Source organism: Sus scrofa, chromosome 1 (genome assembly GCF_000003025.6).
Source record: "Sus scrofa isolate TJ Tabasco breed Duroc chromosome 1, Sscrofa11.1, whole genome shotgun sequence".
Lineage (NCBI taxonomy): Eukaryota > Metazoa > Chordata > Mammalia > Artiodactyla > Suidae > Sus > Sus scrofa.
In genome coordinates, this window is record NC_010443.5 from 245854228 (window position 1) to 245868281 (window position 14054).

Below are 14054 nucleotides of genomic sequence, written 5' to 3' on the forward strand. Positions count from 1 at the left end.
TGGGGAAACATTTACAGTAACATTGACAGCAGGTAATATGATTGAGCAGGGCATATAATTTAACAAGAGAAATAAAAAATATCATATCTCTTGCCCTAGTAATTTCATTTTCTAGAAGTTATTCTGTGAAACATAATGAGTTGTATATATATTTTAAAAAATGGAGTTCCCATCATGGCTCAATGGTTAACAAATCTGACTAGTATCCATGAGGGCAGGGGTTTGATCCCTGGCCTCCCTCAGTGGGTTAAGGATCTAGCGTTGACGTGAGCTGTGGTGTAGGATGCAGACACAGCTAGGACACCACATTGCTATGGCTCTGGTGTAGGCCAGTGGCTACAGCTACAATTGGACCCGTAGCCTGGAAAATTCCATATGCCGCAGATGTGGCCCTAAAAGACCAAAAAAATAAAAATAAAAATAAATAAATAAATACTTTCAAAGTAGCAACTTCAAGTGTACATGGTGCATCAAAATAAAGTAATTCAACATTAAAATGAATAATTTTATGACTCTAAATTAATAAAACAAATAGGGAGTTTCCATTGTTGCACAGCAGTAACAAATCTGACTAGGAACCATGAGGTTGAGGGTTCGATCCCTGGTCTTGCTCAGTGGGTTAAGGATGTGGTGTTGCCATAAGCTGTGGTGTAGGTTGCAGATGAGGCTTGGATCCCGTGCTGCTGTGGCTCTGGCATAGGCTGGCAGCAACAGCTCTGATTCGACCCCTAGCCTGGGGACCTCCATATGCCACAGATGTGGCTCTAAAAAGACAAAAGACAAAAAATAAAAAAATAATAAAAATGTTAATAGCCATCACCTACAGGGGTAGTAATAGTGATAACAATATTTTCTTCTTTATACACTTCTACAGTTTTTGAATTTCTAAAATATCTATTATTTATCACAAAGTAATACCTATAACAATCCTTTTAGAATTTTGCAATTCCTTGAGAGGGTATATTAGATTTTAAAACTGTTAATTTCCTGGGCATTCATCAACATGACCAGAACTTGTCTATGTTGAAGAAACATTGTATCAAGTTTTTATATAAGGATAGAAAGAGGAATTTTAATAAATTTTTATAACTAAAACATTGTTTGATATAAATATGCTAGTATGCTTCATATTGTAGAGTTAAAATAAAGGCACTAAGGAAGTGGCTGAGACAAAGTAGCAGAACCTTGTACATACAAAACTTGGTAGTACAGGTCAGAGTGTGAAAAGAATTGAACGTGGATCAGACTGAAATATAAGGCTCATCCCAGCAAGAGTGGAAATAAGTTAAAAATCCTCACCTGTGGGGTTTGGTGCATGCCTCTTTACCTAGAACTGAAAGTAGTGTCCACTGTGACAGAAGCCATAGAAAAAAGTACTCACAGTTAGAGGTTTGATAAAGTGAAAACACTCCAACAGAAGTGAGACAGAAGACAGGCAGCAGGATTTTAGTGACCAAATCACACAGGTCAAAATATGGATTTACTATGCATTTGACACTATGCCAAACTTATGGAATCTTTATAACAACAAAGAGAGTGATGGTTAATTATTCTCTTTCTTCAAATAAGTACATTTTTAGAAAGCATGAGTAACTTCCCCACTGTGGGGTACTTTGGGGTTGAGCAGAATGTATATTCCTCCTATTTCCAAATAGTATGTGTGATATTTTTTATTGTGTTGCCACGCAGTGCACTGAACACACTCATTGGTATCACCAAAGAAAAGACCCTAAAGCAATTGTCTTTGTGAAATAGGGATCAGAACCTATTAGAATTTGCATTTATAGCAGACTACTGTTCTCAGTGATTATAGCTAAATGAATTGAGTAAAGACAAAGAGTAAAAATGTCTCCCTATAACTTTGCTTTCCCCAAAGAAGACTGTCAATAATTATCCAAAGATGCCAAGTCTAGTCGCTGTACACCAAACACCCACATTTCCCCTTGGTCTTATTGGTTAACAGCTTTCCGAGTCAGCAAGTATTTTACAGCAGCTTTTACATCCTTATTTCTCAAGCTATAGATTATAGGATTTAGCATCGGAGTCACTACACCATAAAACATAGAAATAAGCGCCTCCCTAGCTTGCAAACTGTCTTGCCCAAGGATATCTTGAGACTTGGGTTTGGCATACATAAAAAAGATGGTACCATAAAATATGATCACCACAGTCAGATGTGCTGAACAAGTAGAAAAAGCTTTGCGTCTCCCGGTGGCTGAGCTCATTCTCAAGATGGTATAGAGGATAAACATGTAGGAGAAAAAAATGACCAGAAGTGGAAGAACCAGAAAAACCATATTTGACACTGCTAGGGTAAAAAAATTGAGGGAAATATCAGCACAAGCTAACTTGAGAACAGCCAGTATCTCACATAAGAAATGATTGATGATATTATTCTCACAGAAAGGCAATTGCATGGCAAGAGCTGTTTGCACAATTGAGTTGACTCCACCAGAGAACCATGACACAGAAGCCATCAGTACATACACCACCTTGCTCATGATGATGGGGTATCTCAGAGGGTTACAGATGGCCACGTAGCGGTCAAAAGCCATCACACCAAGAAGCAAACACTCTGTTGACCCCATGGCAAATCCAAGGAACATCTGCACTGCACATCCACAGAACGAAATATTCCTTTTCTTTGAGATCAAGCTCACCAAAGTCGAGGGAACAGAGGAGGATGTATAGCAGATATCCAGGAAAGAGAGGTTGCCCAGGAAGAAGTACATGGGGGTATGAAGACGGAAATCAAAGATGCTTGCTATGATCAGAACACCATTGCCAATTAGAATTACCAGGTACATAACGAGAATTAGAGCGAAGAGAATAATCTCAAGTTTTGGATAACCAGAGAGTCCCAGAAGAATGAATTCTTTCACAAATGTCTGATTTATTCTATCCATGTTCCAGTTTTCAGGATGTCAAAGGAATACCAACATAAAATATGTTCACTGCTAAGTAACAATGAATGGAACAAATTTCTTGGATAGTCACTATTTCAGGGTGAAATGGGGTGTTTTCTTTAAAGCTCTATCATTTAGTTATCTTCAAAATAAAATATTATATCAAGAGCATTGGAGTTAACTTGTGGTGTGGTGCATTAAGGATACAGTTTTACACTGCAGCGGCCCAGGTTCAATCCCCAGCTCAGGAACTTTCCCATGACACAGGTATGGCCAAAAAAAGAATATCTGTGCCTAGAACACAATGATACTGGGAAGCTGAGTTTCAATGCCCTGTGTCCAACGTTTGAAGTTCTAACACCAGAAGCAAATTTCAGAAACAACCTTCCCCACTGTTGAAGACACACCACATTGAGTTTTGTAAAAGCTCTAGAATATTTCAGATAACAAACTTGACCTCATTTAGTCAGGCTCAGTGAGAGAATGGTGGTGAAGGAAAAAAACTCAAAAAGGACTGGAATTTTGATTTGGTGTTTAACAGAAATGCTGAAAATGTTAAAGCAAGTTTGATTATATGAATATTTGTTTGTCTGCCTGACACCCTGGATCTATTTTGAGCCTGTTCAATTGTATAATTTTATAGAGCAGACATTTGATCATAATATATCGAACCACATACACAGCAATTTATGCAAAGGTCAAGTTAGTTGTTGATCTTGTAGTCAAAGCCTACTCTTACTATTTTGTTACTTTGAATTACAAGACCAGTGTGTAAATTACCTCTGCAAGTATACGATGGAGGTCTTTGAAGAAAAATAGTCTCTCTTCATTTGTTTTATTCTGTGGCTTCAGAGTTATTCTTTGTAATTCATTTAGGTGAACCTGAGAAAATAATAATGCTTAAATATATTTCTGTGAATGTGTGTGGAGCACTTTATACTTTACCAAAAAAAAATATTCTTATCATTATCCCTACTTTTTTTTAATGTGAAAGAGAGAATGTGGCCAAAATAATCCAGCCTATAAGTAGAAAGTGGAGCTTGAAGCTCAGATCTTGGTCAATGAAGTCTAGAGCTCTTTGGGCTACAACACCAAAAGTCATTATACCATTTTTTCCCTACCAGGTACTATCAAGAAGTTTTGATCTTGTGGAAAAAAAATGAAGAATCAACTATTTTAGTCTTTCAAATTTTTCATGTAGAAAAATTAGACATTTCATATAGAAATGTCCTGGAGATCTTGTTAAAACGCAAATTCTCTTTTACTACGTCTGGGGCAGGGCCTGTGACTTTGCACGTCCAATAAATTTCCAGGGTATGGTGAAGTAGCTTGTATGGGGCCTTGTTGTGAATAGTAAGGCTTTAGTGAGATGTGGCTCTGGCATTTGCTAGAAAACACAAAAGAAGTGTTAAGCTAGGCCTTAGAGTCAAACAAAAGAAAATCTTTTTTAGATCAAAAATATCTGGTTAGTCTGCCAACTCACTATTACATTTAGAATGAATAAGCAATGAAGTTCTACTGTATTAGCACGGGGAACTATGTTCAGTCTCTTGGCGTAGACCATGATGGAAGATTATATGAGAAAAAGAATGTGTGCATGTGTGTGTGTTACTATGCTGTATAGCAGAAATTGATACAACACTGTAAATCAACTATACTGTAATAAAAAGAAAAAGAAAATAATGCCATTGAAAGACAAGTTATATAAAAGCAGAATAAAGTTCTGCTGAAATATTATAAAATGTAGGATATTACTGATAGTATAACTTGAGCCCAACCCTGTTCCAAGGGTAGGAAAGTAATTGCATGGCATGTCTGTCATCAGAAAGTTCACAATTCAGTGAAAGAAACATTACAAATGTATGAGGAATAATTTGATATAGAATATAACTACATTATGTGACCACTATGACAGTGAATATTATATGTGTTTCCAGAAGATGAATGGGAAATAAACAAGGTAAGAGAGTTTTAGAAGAATCTCAGTTATACTGGATCCACAAGCATGGATAGGATGGAGGCAGGTTTGGAAGAGAAGAGGGGAAGACAGGTGTCCCAGAGGGAGGACAGATTGAATAGAATTTAGGAGCAAGCATTTTGGTAGTACTCCTTTTCAGACCAGAGAGTTTCTGTAGAGTGGTCACAAGCACATTTAAAAAGGTAAATGAGGGAATTACCATCATGGCTCAGTGGAAACGAATCTGACTAGTATCCATGAGGATGCAGGTTTGATCCCAGGCTTCAGACACTGGATTAAGGATCTGGTGTTACCATGAACTGTGGTGTACTTTGCAGACATGGTTCAGATCTGGTATTGCTGTGGCTGTGCCGTAGGCCAGCAACTACAGCTCTGATTTGACTCCTAGCCTGAGAACCTCCATATGGCACAGGTGTGGCCCTAAAATGACAAACAAACAAACAAAAGGTAAATGAAGTAAGTGTATAGAAAGGTCCAAAAGTCAGGCAGAGAAATTGACACTTCTTTTTGTAGGGAAGAAGCTAATTATTAGAAACATCATATACCAGGTGAGTGTTGAGTCCCTGGGATCCTAGTTATCCTCCAAACTTGACATCATAACAGTTTGGTGCTATGAAATTTTTGAGAGATTTGTGACAAAAAGAATTAAAATATTTAGATTAATTATTATTAATTTCTGACTGGTACATTCCAAAAATCATCTTTTCATAGTCATTTCCAGTTTGAGGTTAACCAAAATTGCAAGTTTAGGGCTCACATATGATAACACTTTTGAGAATCTCAGCATAAGCTCATGACCTCAGTGTAACACTCAGTTTGTTTTTTGACTATAGGTGAGACGATTTCTCTATGACGCATGTCTTGAGACAGAAGCCAAACTCAATAGAGGGATTCTGTCTTCAGAAACAATTCAGTTAAAGAACACAAAGTAAAAATTTCAACTTAGGTGACAGCACAAATTAAAGATTATTGAATCTTCAAATTAGAGATGAGAAAATTGAATCTTAAAGCAATTTTTAAATATATACTAATTCAGTCAAAGACCAGAGTACCAGAAAAAACCCTTTTCATTTATATAAATTTAAAACAATTTCATTTATCCAAATAACTTCTATTACAGAATTTTATGTGCTAAATACTGTGCTCAAAATCAGTTTTCTTGGTTGAGATTATATGCTAATAACGGGCAGAGACAAAATCCATAGCCCATTCTCTTTCCACTAGTTCCATATCCAACAGAGAGCATTTAAATCTGTGCGAAAAATACCTGCCAAGAACAGAAAATGTTCAGTGAGTTCCAGAGAATATTGAGATCATAAAGGCAAAATTTGACTTTACTCAGTTAAAAATACACAAGGAGAATGATTAAGTCTTGAGGACTTAGTACTTCTTATCATGAAGGAAGGTTCATGGCTGTGGGATTCAGTCATATGCCCCAGAAAACTCTATTTGCTATGATATGGTTCTATACTCACTGTATATTACCTCTTAGGATAAATCAAAGTTCTCCCCAAGTGGAGCCAGAAATTGGTCAAGAGATGCTTTAGACAGGAGGACAGACATAAGCACCCTGATCAACCAGACATGGGTGAAAAGGAAGAAGACAGCAAAACATTGACTCACCAGGAGACCTGGTGATGTTTCAGATTCAGCTCATTAGGGGTCCAGGCCCAGACAGCCTGGCTTTCCATTCTAGACAAATGTTGTAAGAATAGATCCTGGGCCACTTAAATTGCTTCTGCTACCTGCTCCAAGCCTTCTCCTCCCAGGCAGAAATTTCTTGGCCACTTCAAACCCACATTAAGCCAGGCACATCTTTCTTGCTACCTTTGTTAGTCTCCTAGAAATTTAATTTTAGGGGATATTGTATGGTAACAAGAGATGTGAGGGAAGGAGGCTACCTCTCTTTCTTATCCCTCTACATCTAGTGACTAACAAAGTGGCTGCACATAATAGACAGTTTTGCCTGAATAGGTGAAGGTTTACTTTCCAGGCTCTTAAGCAATTTCCCTCTGCACTATATGTGGAGTCATAATCAAGAAAATTTCAATATCCCCAAATCATTAATTTGTCACAGGCTCTGACAAATTTTTTTAAGGTATTGCTTACTGAGTACTAACAAGATGCCATCTTATATAGAAATTTACCTATTTATTCAATGCAAGTACAGATAGACCACCTAATACTGACTTCAATGGATATAGGATGGGGTTTGCCTAGGGAAAAAGTGCTTGGGACTTAGAAGAAAAGTCCTAGGTTTGAGGTTATATCTTCTAATGTATAGCCTCAGTTTTCTAATTTGTAGAACAGTGATAAAATACCTATCTTACTTTTCTCACAGGTTTGAGAAAAATTCAGATAGCATTTGGAAACTGCTTTATTGATTAATGGGTAAAATACAGATAATAACAACAATAAATCCTAGCTGTATTGATAATAATATAAAATTAGTTCACATTTTAAATTCATATTTAATAATAGCTTTAATGGTAGAATGAAAAAGTATAGCTCCATAGTATTCAAGACTTACCATTATACTGACAAACTATTCCACATCCTAGAAGAACCTGTTAAATTCTTCTTAGTATTTACGTCATCCTTCTGAATTAAGGTCAGGTTCAACAAACAATGCCAGATTCCACAGATGTGAAAGAGTAAATATTTGTTATGCAACAGTTGTTGTAATTGTTCCCAAGTTCCCAAAGCAATTTAAAGTTGGAAGGAGAGATCTGAGGAATGGAGAAACTTCTGGTGCATTAGGGACAGTGTCCCACAGACACAATTAAGAGTGATGTTGTGAATATAATGTGGCTGAACTAAAGCATAAAAATGAAATAACATTCTCTCACCCATGTAAGTTTGGAAACAGGGGCAACTGTTCAGAAAACTAACTTTATGAAATATGAGAGATTTTTAGTTTAAGATATATTTAACAAATCATAGTTCAAAGTAAGATCATAGTTGAAATGACAATTACCAAGAGGAAATGATAGACTTGAAAATGATCTTAATATTATAAATGAATAAAACAGATATTTCCTGTGAATTAATTGCATTGCTATTTAATTTTATTTTGCCTTTTTTTTTTAAGGTATGGCATATGGAAGTTACCAGACTAGGGGTTGAATCAGAGCTACAGCTGCCAGCCTACACGACTGCCACACTCACACAGGATCTGAGCAATGTCTGTGACCTACACCACAGCTCACAGCAACACCAGATCCTTAACCCACTGAGTGAGGCCAGGGATCAAACCCACAGCTGCATGGATACTAGTCAGATTCGTTTCTGCTCTGCCACAACAGGAACTCCCTTAATATTTTTATCTTCATTCTTCTGGATAAGTTAAGGTCATATAAGATAACACCAACTTTTTTGTAATGAAAATAAATACAGATAAAAAACAAAATAAGTATACAGGATAAAAATGAATTCATATGCTCAAGGTCAAAAAGAAGTTTTAAAGTCTAGAATGGATAATTTAGGGCATGTTGCTGAATTAAAGTGTTTCAAAAAATCTGTTAAGCTACATTATACACTCTAAGTGTAATACGTAGATTCTGACTGTAATTTTCCAAAAGATGTTAAATTTCACCACAGAATATTCAGATTCTGGAGAGCTGTTTTTAGAAGGAAGGCTCATGACTAAGTAGGAAAATTGCTGCTAGTGGACTCTAGTCCCAGCTACTGACCCAGAAATGGCCATGTCCCCTTTTGGACTTGACTACAGCCCTTTGGTCTTATACTTGCCACCAGCACCATTTGACAAGGGATCCAGCAAGAGTCTTACCACCTCAAACCCCATGTAACAGGGCTTGCCAATCTCAGTCCTGCTTGTGGACCCTGAAGTGGCCCATGGTCTGACTCCAGCCACTCTTGGTCAATAGTCTTGTCTATCTAAGGACCAGGAAGGAGGCATTCTCACTTGTTCCCTACTGCAAGGCCTCCAATCTCTGTCTGACAGCAGATCCTGAATCATCCCTGTAATTCTGTTCCAGTCCCTTCCAGCTTCAGGCTGGGAACACCATGCCTACCTAGGGACCTGCCTAGAGACATGCTCATCTGAACTCCTGAATGCACCTGCAAACCTGTCTGACCACTGCTGTTAAAGCAGTCCTATAACCTAGCTCCAACCCTTCACAGTCATAATCAGAGTAGTCCAGCTCACCTAAGAACTTGCCAATAGACACATGTGTGGTGTCTCTATAGGTAGGCACTTCACATTGATCTAATTGCACATGTTGAAAGGGCTTTATAAACTGGATTCAGCTTCTCACAGCTGTGGTCTGGGATCAGTTCTCCCACCGAGGGACTAGCCCAGTGACATGATGGAGGCCCCCTAGGGACCTACAGAGAATTACATACCTTATAATAGGCCACCCTTCTACAAATAATGAAGCTGACTCTTGTCCTAGCACTAGAAATATTGGAGGCATTTCCAACCACCCAGAGACATAAAAGTATATGAAATATAAATCTCGGAGTTCCCATCGTGGCTCAGTGGTTAACGAATCCAACTAGGAACCATGAGGTTGCGGGTTCGACCCCTGGCCTTGCTCAGTGGGTTAAGGATCTGGCATTGCTGTGAGCTGTGGTGTAGGTCACAGACGCAGCTCAGATCCTGCATTGCTGTGGCTCTGGTGTAGGCCAGTGGCTACAGCTCTGATTCAAACCCTAGCCTGGGAACCTCCATATGCCACAGGAGCAGCCCAAGAAATTGCAAAAAAATAAAATAAATAAAATAAATTTCACTGCTAAAGTTAAATATAAATACAAACACAAACTCTTGTATATTGTAATGGTGGCATGTAAATCACTTTTAACATTAGTATATAAATTTTTAAAAAACTGGTAAGAATAAGTAATACCACAGAAATTTGTTAATAGAAACATAATACTGAAAGAAGTAAAACCTGACATCTGTTACATGAAGTGGGGGAAGGGAGGGTAAAATGTAAAATTTCTGTATTTTTTTTTTGTGTTAAGTTAATCTGAACAGACCAATAATGAGTAAGGAGAGTAAAGCAATAATCAAAAACCTCCCAACAAAGAAGACTCTAGACCAGATAACGTCAGTGGGGAATTTTACCAAAAATTTTAAAAAGAATACCAGTCCATCTTAAACTCTTCTAAAAAACTGAAAGAGGAAACACTTCTAAGCTCATTTTAAGACAACAGCATTGCCCAGCTAGCTCAGTCAGTAGAGCATGAGATTCAAGAGGATAGCATTACCCCAGTACCAAAATCAGATAAGGACTCTACAAGAAAACTACAGATCAGTATCCTTGATTAATATACATGCAAGGGTCTTCAACAAAACATTAGAAAACTGAATTCAATAGCACATTAAAAGTTTAAACATCGTGTTCAAGTGGGATTTATCACTGGGATGCAAGAATGGTTCAATACACACAAATCAATAAATGTGAAACTCCACATTAACAGAAAGAGGTATTAAAAACCCTATGATCAACTCAATAGATACAGAAAAAGCATGTGACAAAATTCAATACATTTTAAAAATTTTTTCTATAAAAAGAATGAACTTCAACATAATAAAGGTCATATATGATAAACCCACAGCTAACATACTCAACAGTGAAAATCTAAAAGCTTTCCCTCCAAATCAGGAATAAGACAAGGGTACCCACTCTTGACACCTGTATTCAATATAATACTGGAAGTCCTTGACAGAGCAATTACACAAGAAAAAGAAATAAAAGGTAATCAGTGGAAAGGAGGAAGTTAAATTATCCCTGTTTGCAAATAACATGTTCTTATGCAGAGAAAGCCCTAAAACGGTGATAACTAAAATATTAATTCAGTAATGTTTCAGGATACCAAATCAATATACAAAAATCAGTTGAATATCTATAAACTTACAAGGAACTACCAGAAACAGAAATTAAGAGTACAGTCTCATTTACAGTAGCATCAAAAACAATAAAATACTTAGGAATAAAATTTAACCAAGGAGATGAAAGAGCTGTACCCTGGAAACTATGAGACACTGATAAAAAAATGAAGAAATAGGAGTTCCCGTCGTGGCGCAGTGGTTAACAAATCCGACTAGGAACCATGAGGTTGTGGGTTCGGTCCCTGCCCTTGCTCAGTGGGTTAACGATCCGGCGTTGCCGTGAGCTGTGGTGTAGGTTGCAGACTCGGCTTGGATCCTGCGTTGCTGTGGCTGTGGCGTAGGCCGGTGACTACAGCTCCAATTAGACCCCTAGCCTGGGAACCTCCATATGCCGCGGGAGCGGCCCAAGAAATAGAAAAAAAACAAACAAAAAAAATGAAGAAATAAATAGGAAAATATCCCATATTCATGGATTAGAAGAATTAATATTGTTTAAAAGTTCATACCACCTAAAACCTACAGATTTAATGTAAAAATAAATCTATAAAAGTTCTTTTCACAGAAACAAAAAAATCAATTCAAAAATCACAGGAGTCACAAAGAGGTCTGAATAGTGAAAGCAATCTTGAGAAAAAAGAACAAAGCCAGAGGCATCATACTTCCTTATTTCAAACCACATGACAAGTTTTCAGCAATCAGAACAGTATTGTACCTGTATAAAAACTGACACATGGACAACAGAACAGATTAAGTCCAGATATAAACCCAAGTCTACAGTCAACTCATACTTGACAAAGGCAAGAAGAATACTCCTTGGGGAAAGGATAGTCTCTTCAATAAAGGTGCTGGGAAAACTGGGTCACCACTGAAAAAGTAAAATTAAATTAAACCATTATCTTATACTATAAAAAAATGAACAAAAAAAATTGAAATGGATTAGAGACATACGTAAGACCTGAAACCATAAAACTTCTAAAGGAAAACTTAGGGGAAAAAAATCTCTTTGACATTGGTATTTGTAATGAGTTTTTGTAAATGACACCAAAAGCAAAAACTAAATAAATTCAGTTACATCAAGCTAAAAACTTCTTCAGAGCAAAGAAAACAAACAGCAAAATGAAAAGGCAATCTATTAAAAGGAAGAAAATATTTGAAAACCATATAGCTGATAAGGGGTTAATATCTATAATATATAAAAAATGCATACAATTCAATAGCAAAAAAAAATTAATTTTAAAAACAAAGGAACCAAATGGACATTATTCCAAGGAAGATATACAAGTGGGCAATAAGTACATGAAAAAGTGCTCAACATCATTAGTCACAATGAAATATACATCCATTAAAAAGAAGGAAATCATGACATTTGTGACAACATGTATGAATCTGGGGGACATTATACTAAGTGAAATAAGTCAGACACAGAAAGAAAAATACTGTATAAATTTACTTACACGTAGAATCTTGAAAAATAAAACTGACAGGAGTTGAAAAAAAGTAGAACTGATAAGAACAGAGAATAGAATGGGTTGCCAGGGTTTGGGCAGTGAGGTAAATTGGTCAAAGGGTAAAAACTTTCAGGTATTAAATGAATAAGTTCTGGGGGCCTTTTAGAGCCTGGCGATTATAATTAGGAATACTTTATTGTATACTTGAAACCTGCCAACAGAGTAGACCTTAAGTGTTCTCACCACATACACACAAAAAGGTAAGTATGTAAGGTTACAGAAGTGTAAATTAGCTTGACCATGGTGGTCTTTTCACAGTGTATACATACAGTAAATCATCATCTTACACACCATAAAAAATCATATTGTACAACCTAAATATATATATATTTTTGTCAATCGCTTCTCAATATAGCTGAAAAAGTTTTAATAAAAATATTTGGATTCTTAGAAACAAAAATTTACTTAAGAAATAGTAGTATTTCACTTAGTATGATGATCTCTAGGTCCATCCATATGGCTGCAAATGGCATTATTTCATTATTTTTTTATGGCTGAGTAATATTCCAGTGTACCTATGTACCATATCTACAGGGACATTTACTCAATACTGTATAATAACCCATATAGAAAAAGAATCTGAAAAGGAATGCATATATGTATATGTATAATTGATTTACTTTGCTGTATATCTGAAATTAACACAGCTTTTAACATCAACTATACTCCAATAAATTTTTTTAAATAGTAGTATTTATGCATGAACATAGACATAAGCACACAACTTTCCACATACACACATTCACACCAGAAATCATACTCTGCGTACATTAAAATTCAAGTGGAAATATGTTAGATTTTTTTGTAAGATCATGGAAGTTTAGAGTTGTAAAACTCCATGAGGTACTGTTTAGTGAAGCTTCTCTTTCTACAGATGAATAAACTGAGGAGAAATAAATGAAATATTATAAAGTCACAGTTAGTATTTAATTAGGAAGAATTAAAAAGTCTTCCTCAAATACCACATATCACTTAGGTGTGGAATCTAAAATACAAAACAAATCAACATATTTACAAAACAAAAACAGATTCACAGATATAGAAAACATACTTGTGGTTTCCAAGGGGGAGTGTAGGAGGAGGAAGAAAGGGTTGGGAGTTTGGGATTAGCAGGGGCAAACTATTATATATAGGATAGATAAACAACAAGGTCCTAATGTATAGCACAGGGAACTATATTCAATATCCTGTGACAAACCATAAAGAAAAAGAATATGAAAAAGAATATACATATAGTTGATTGTAAATCAACTGTACCTTAATAAAAAAATTTTTAAAAGTCTTCCTTATACATCAGAAGACCCAGATAGTGACAATATGACATGATAAAAATTTTTACCAATTTTCAAATAACAGCTAATGGACTAGTAATATGGTCTAAAAATATAGGCCTTATATGACTAGAAAATAAAGCTCTCCTACATTGTATGATATGGGACAATTTATGGATTTAAGGTATACTCAAAGTGGGGTGTATCTATGTCTATTATAAAATTTTCCTTTTGAATTCATAAAAGGACTAGAAACAACAAATGTAAGATTTTAATCTTTTTAGAAGTGGTCTTTTGGGGACATGAAATGAGAGGGCATTGAAGCATTAAAAAAAAGCCATAATGTGTGCAAAAATATGCATCTCACTCTCTCCCTCAGGAGCTGGATATGTATGCAAAAAATTTTTTTCTTATCAGTAGAAAAGGTTTCTTTCAGTCACAGCTGGCAAGTGGATTACTCTGGCCCATTATTCTTGCTTCTGGGTAAATAAAAATGAGTCTTGACTGAGAGAGACACTCATTTTGTTTTTGGAT

General features: G+C 36.1%; 1 protein-coding gene across 1 annotated transcript; it reads right to left on the reverse strand.

Annotated features, from left to right (window-relative positions):
- LOC100152911 (olfactory receptor 13C4) lies at nt 1667-2921 on the reverse strand. Its single transcript, XM_001924713.5, has one exon. It carries the CDS (start codon nt 2904-2906, stop codon nt 1950-1952), a length of 957 nt encoding a protein of 318 aa, XP_001924748.3. The 5' UTR covers nt 2907-2921; the 3' UTR covers nt 1667-1949.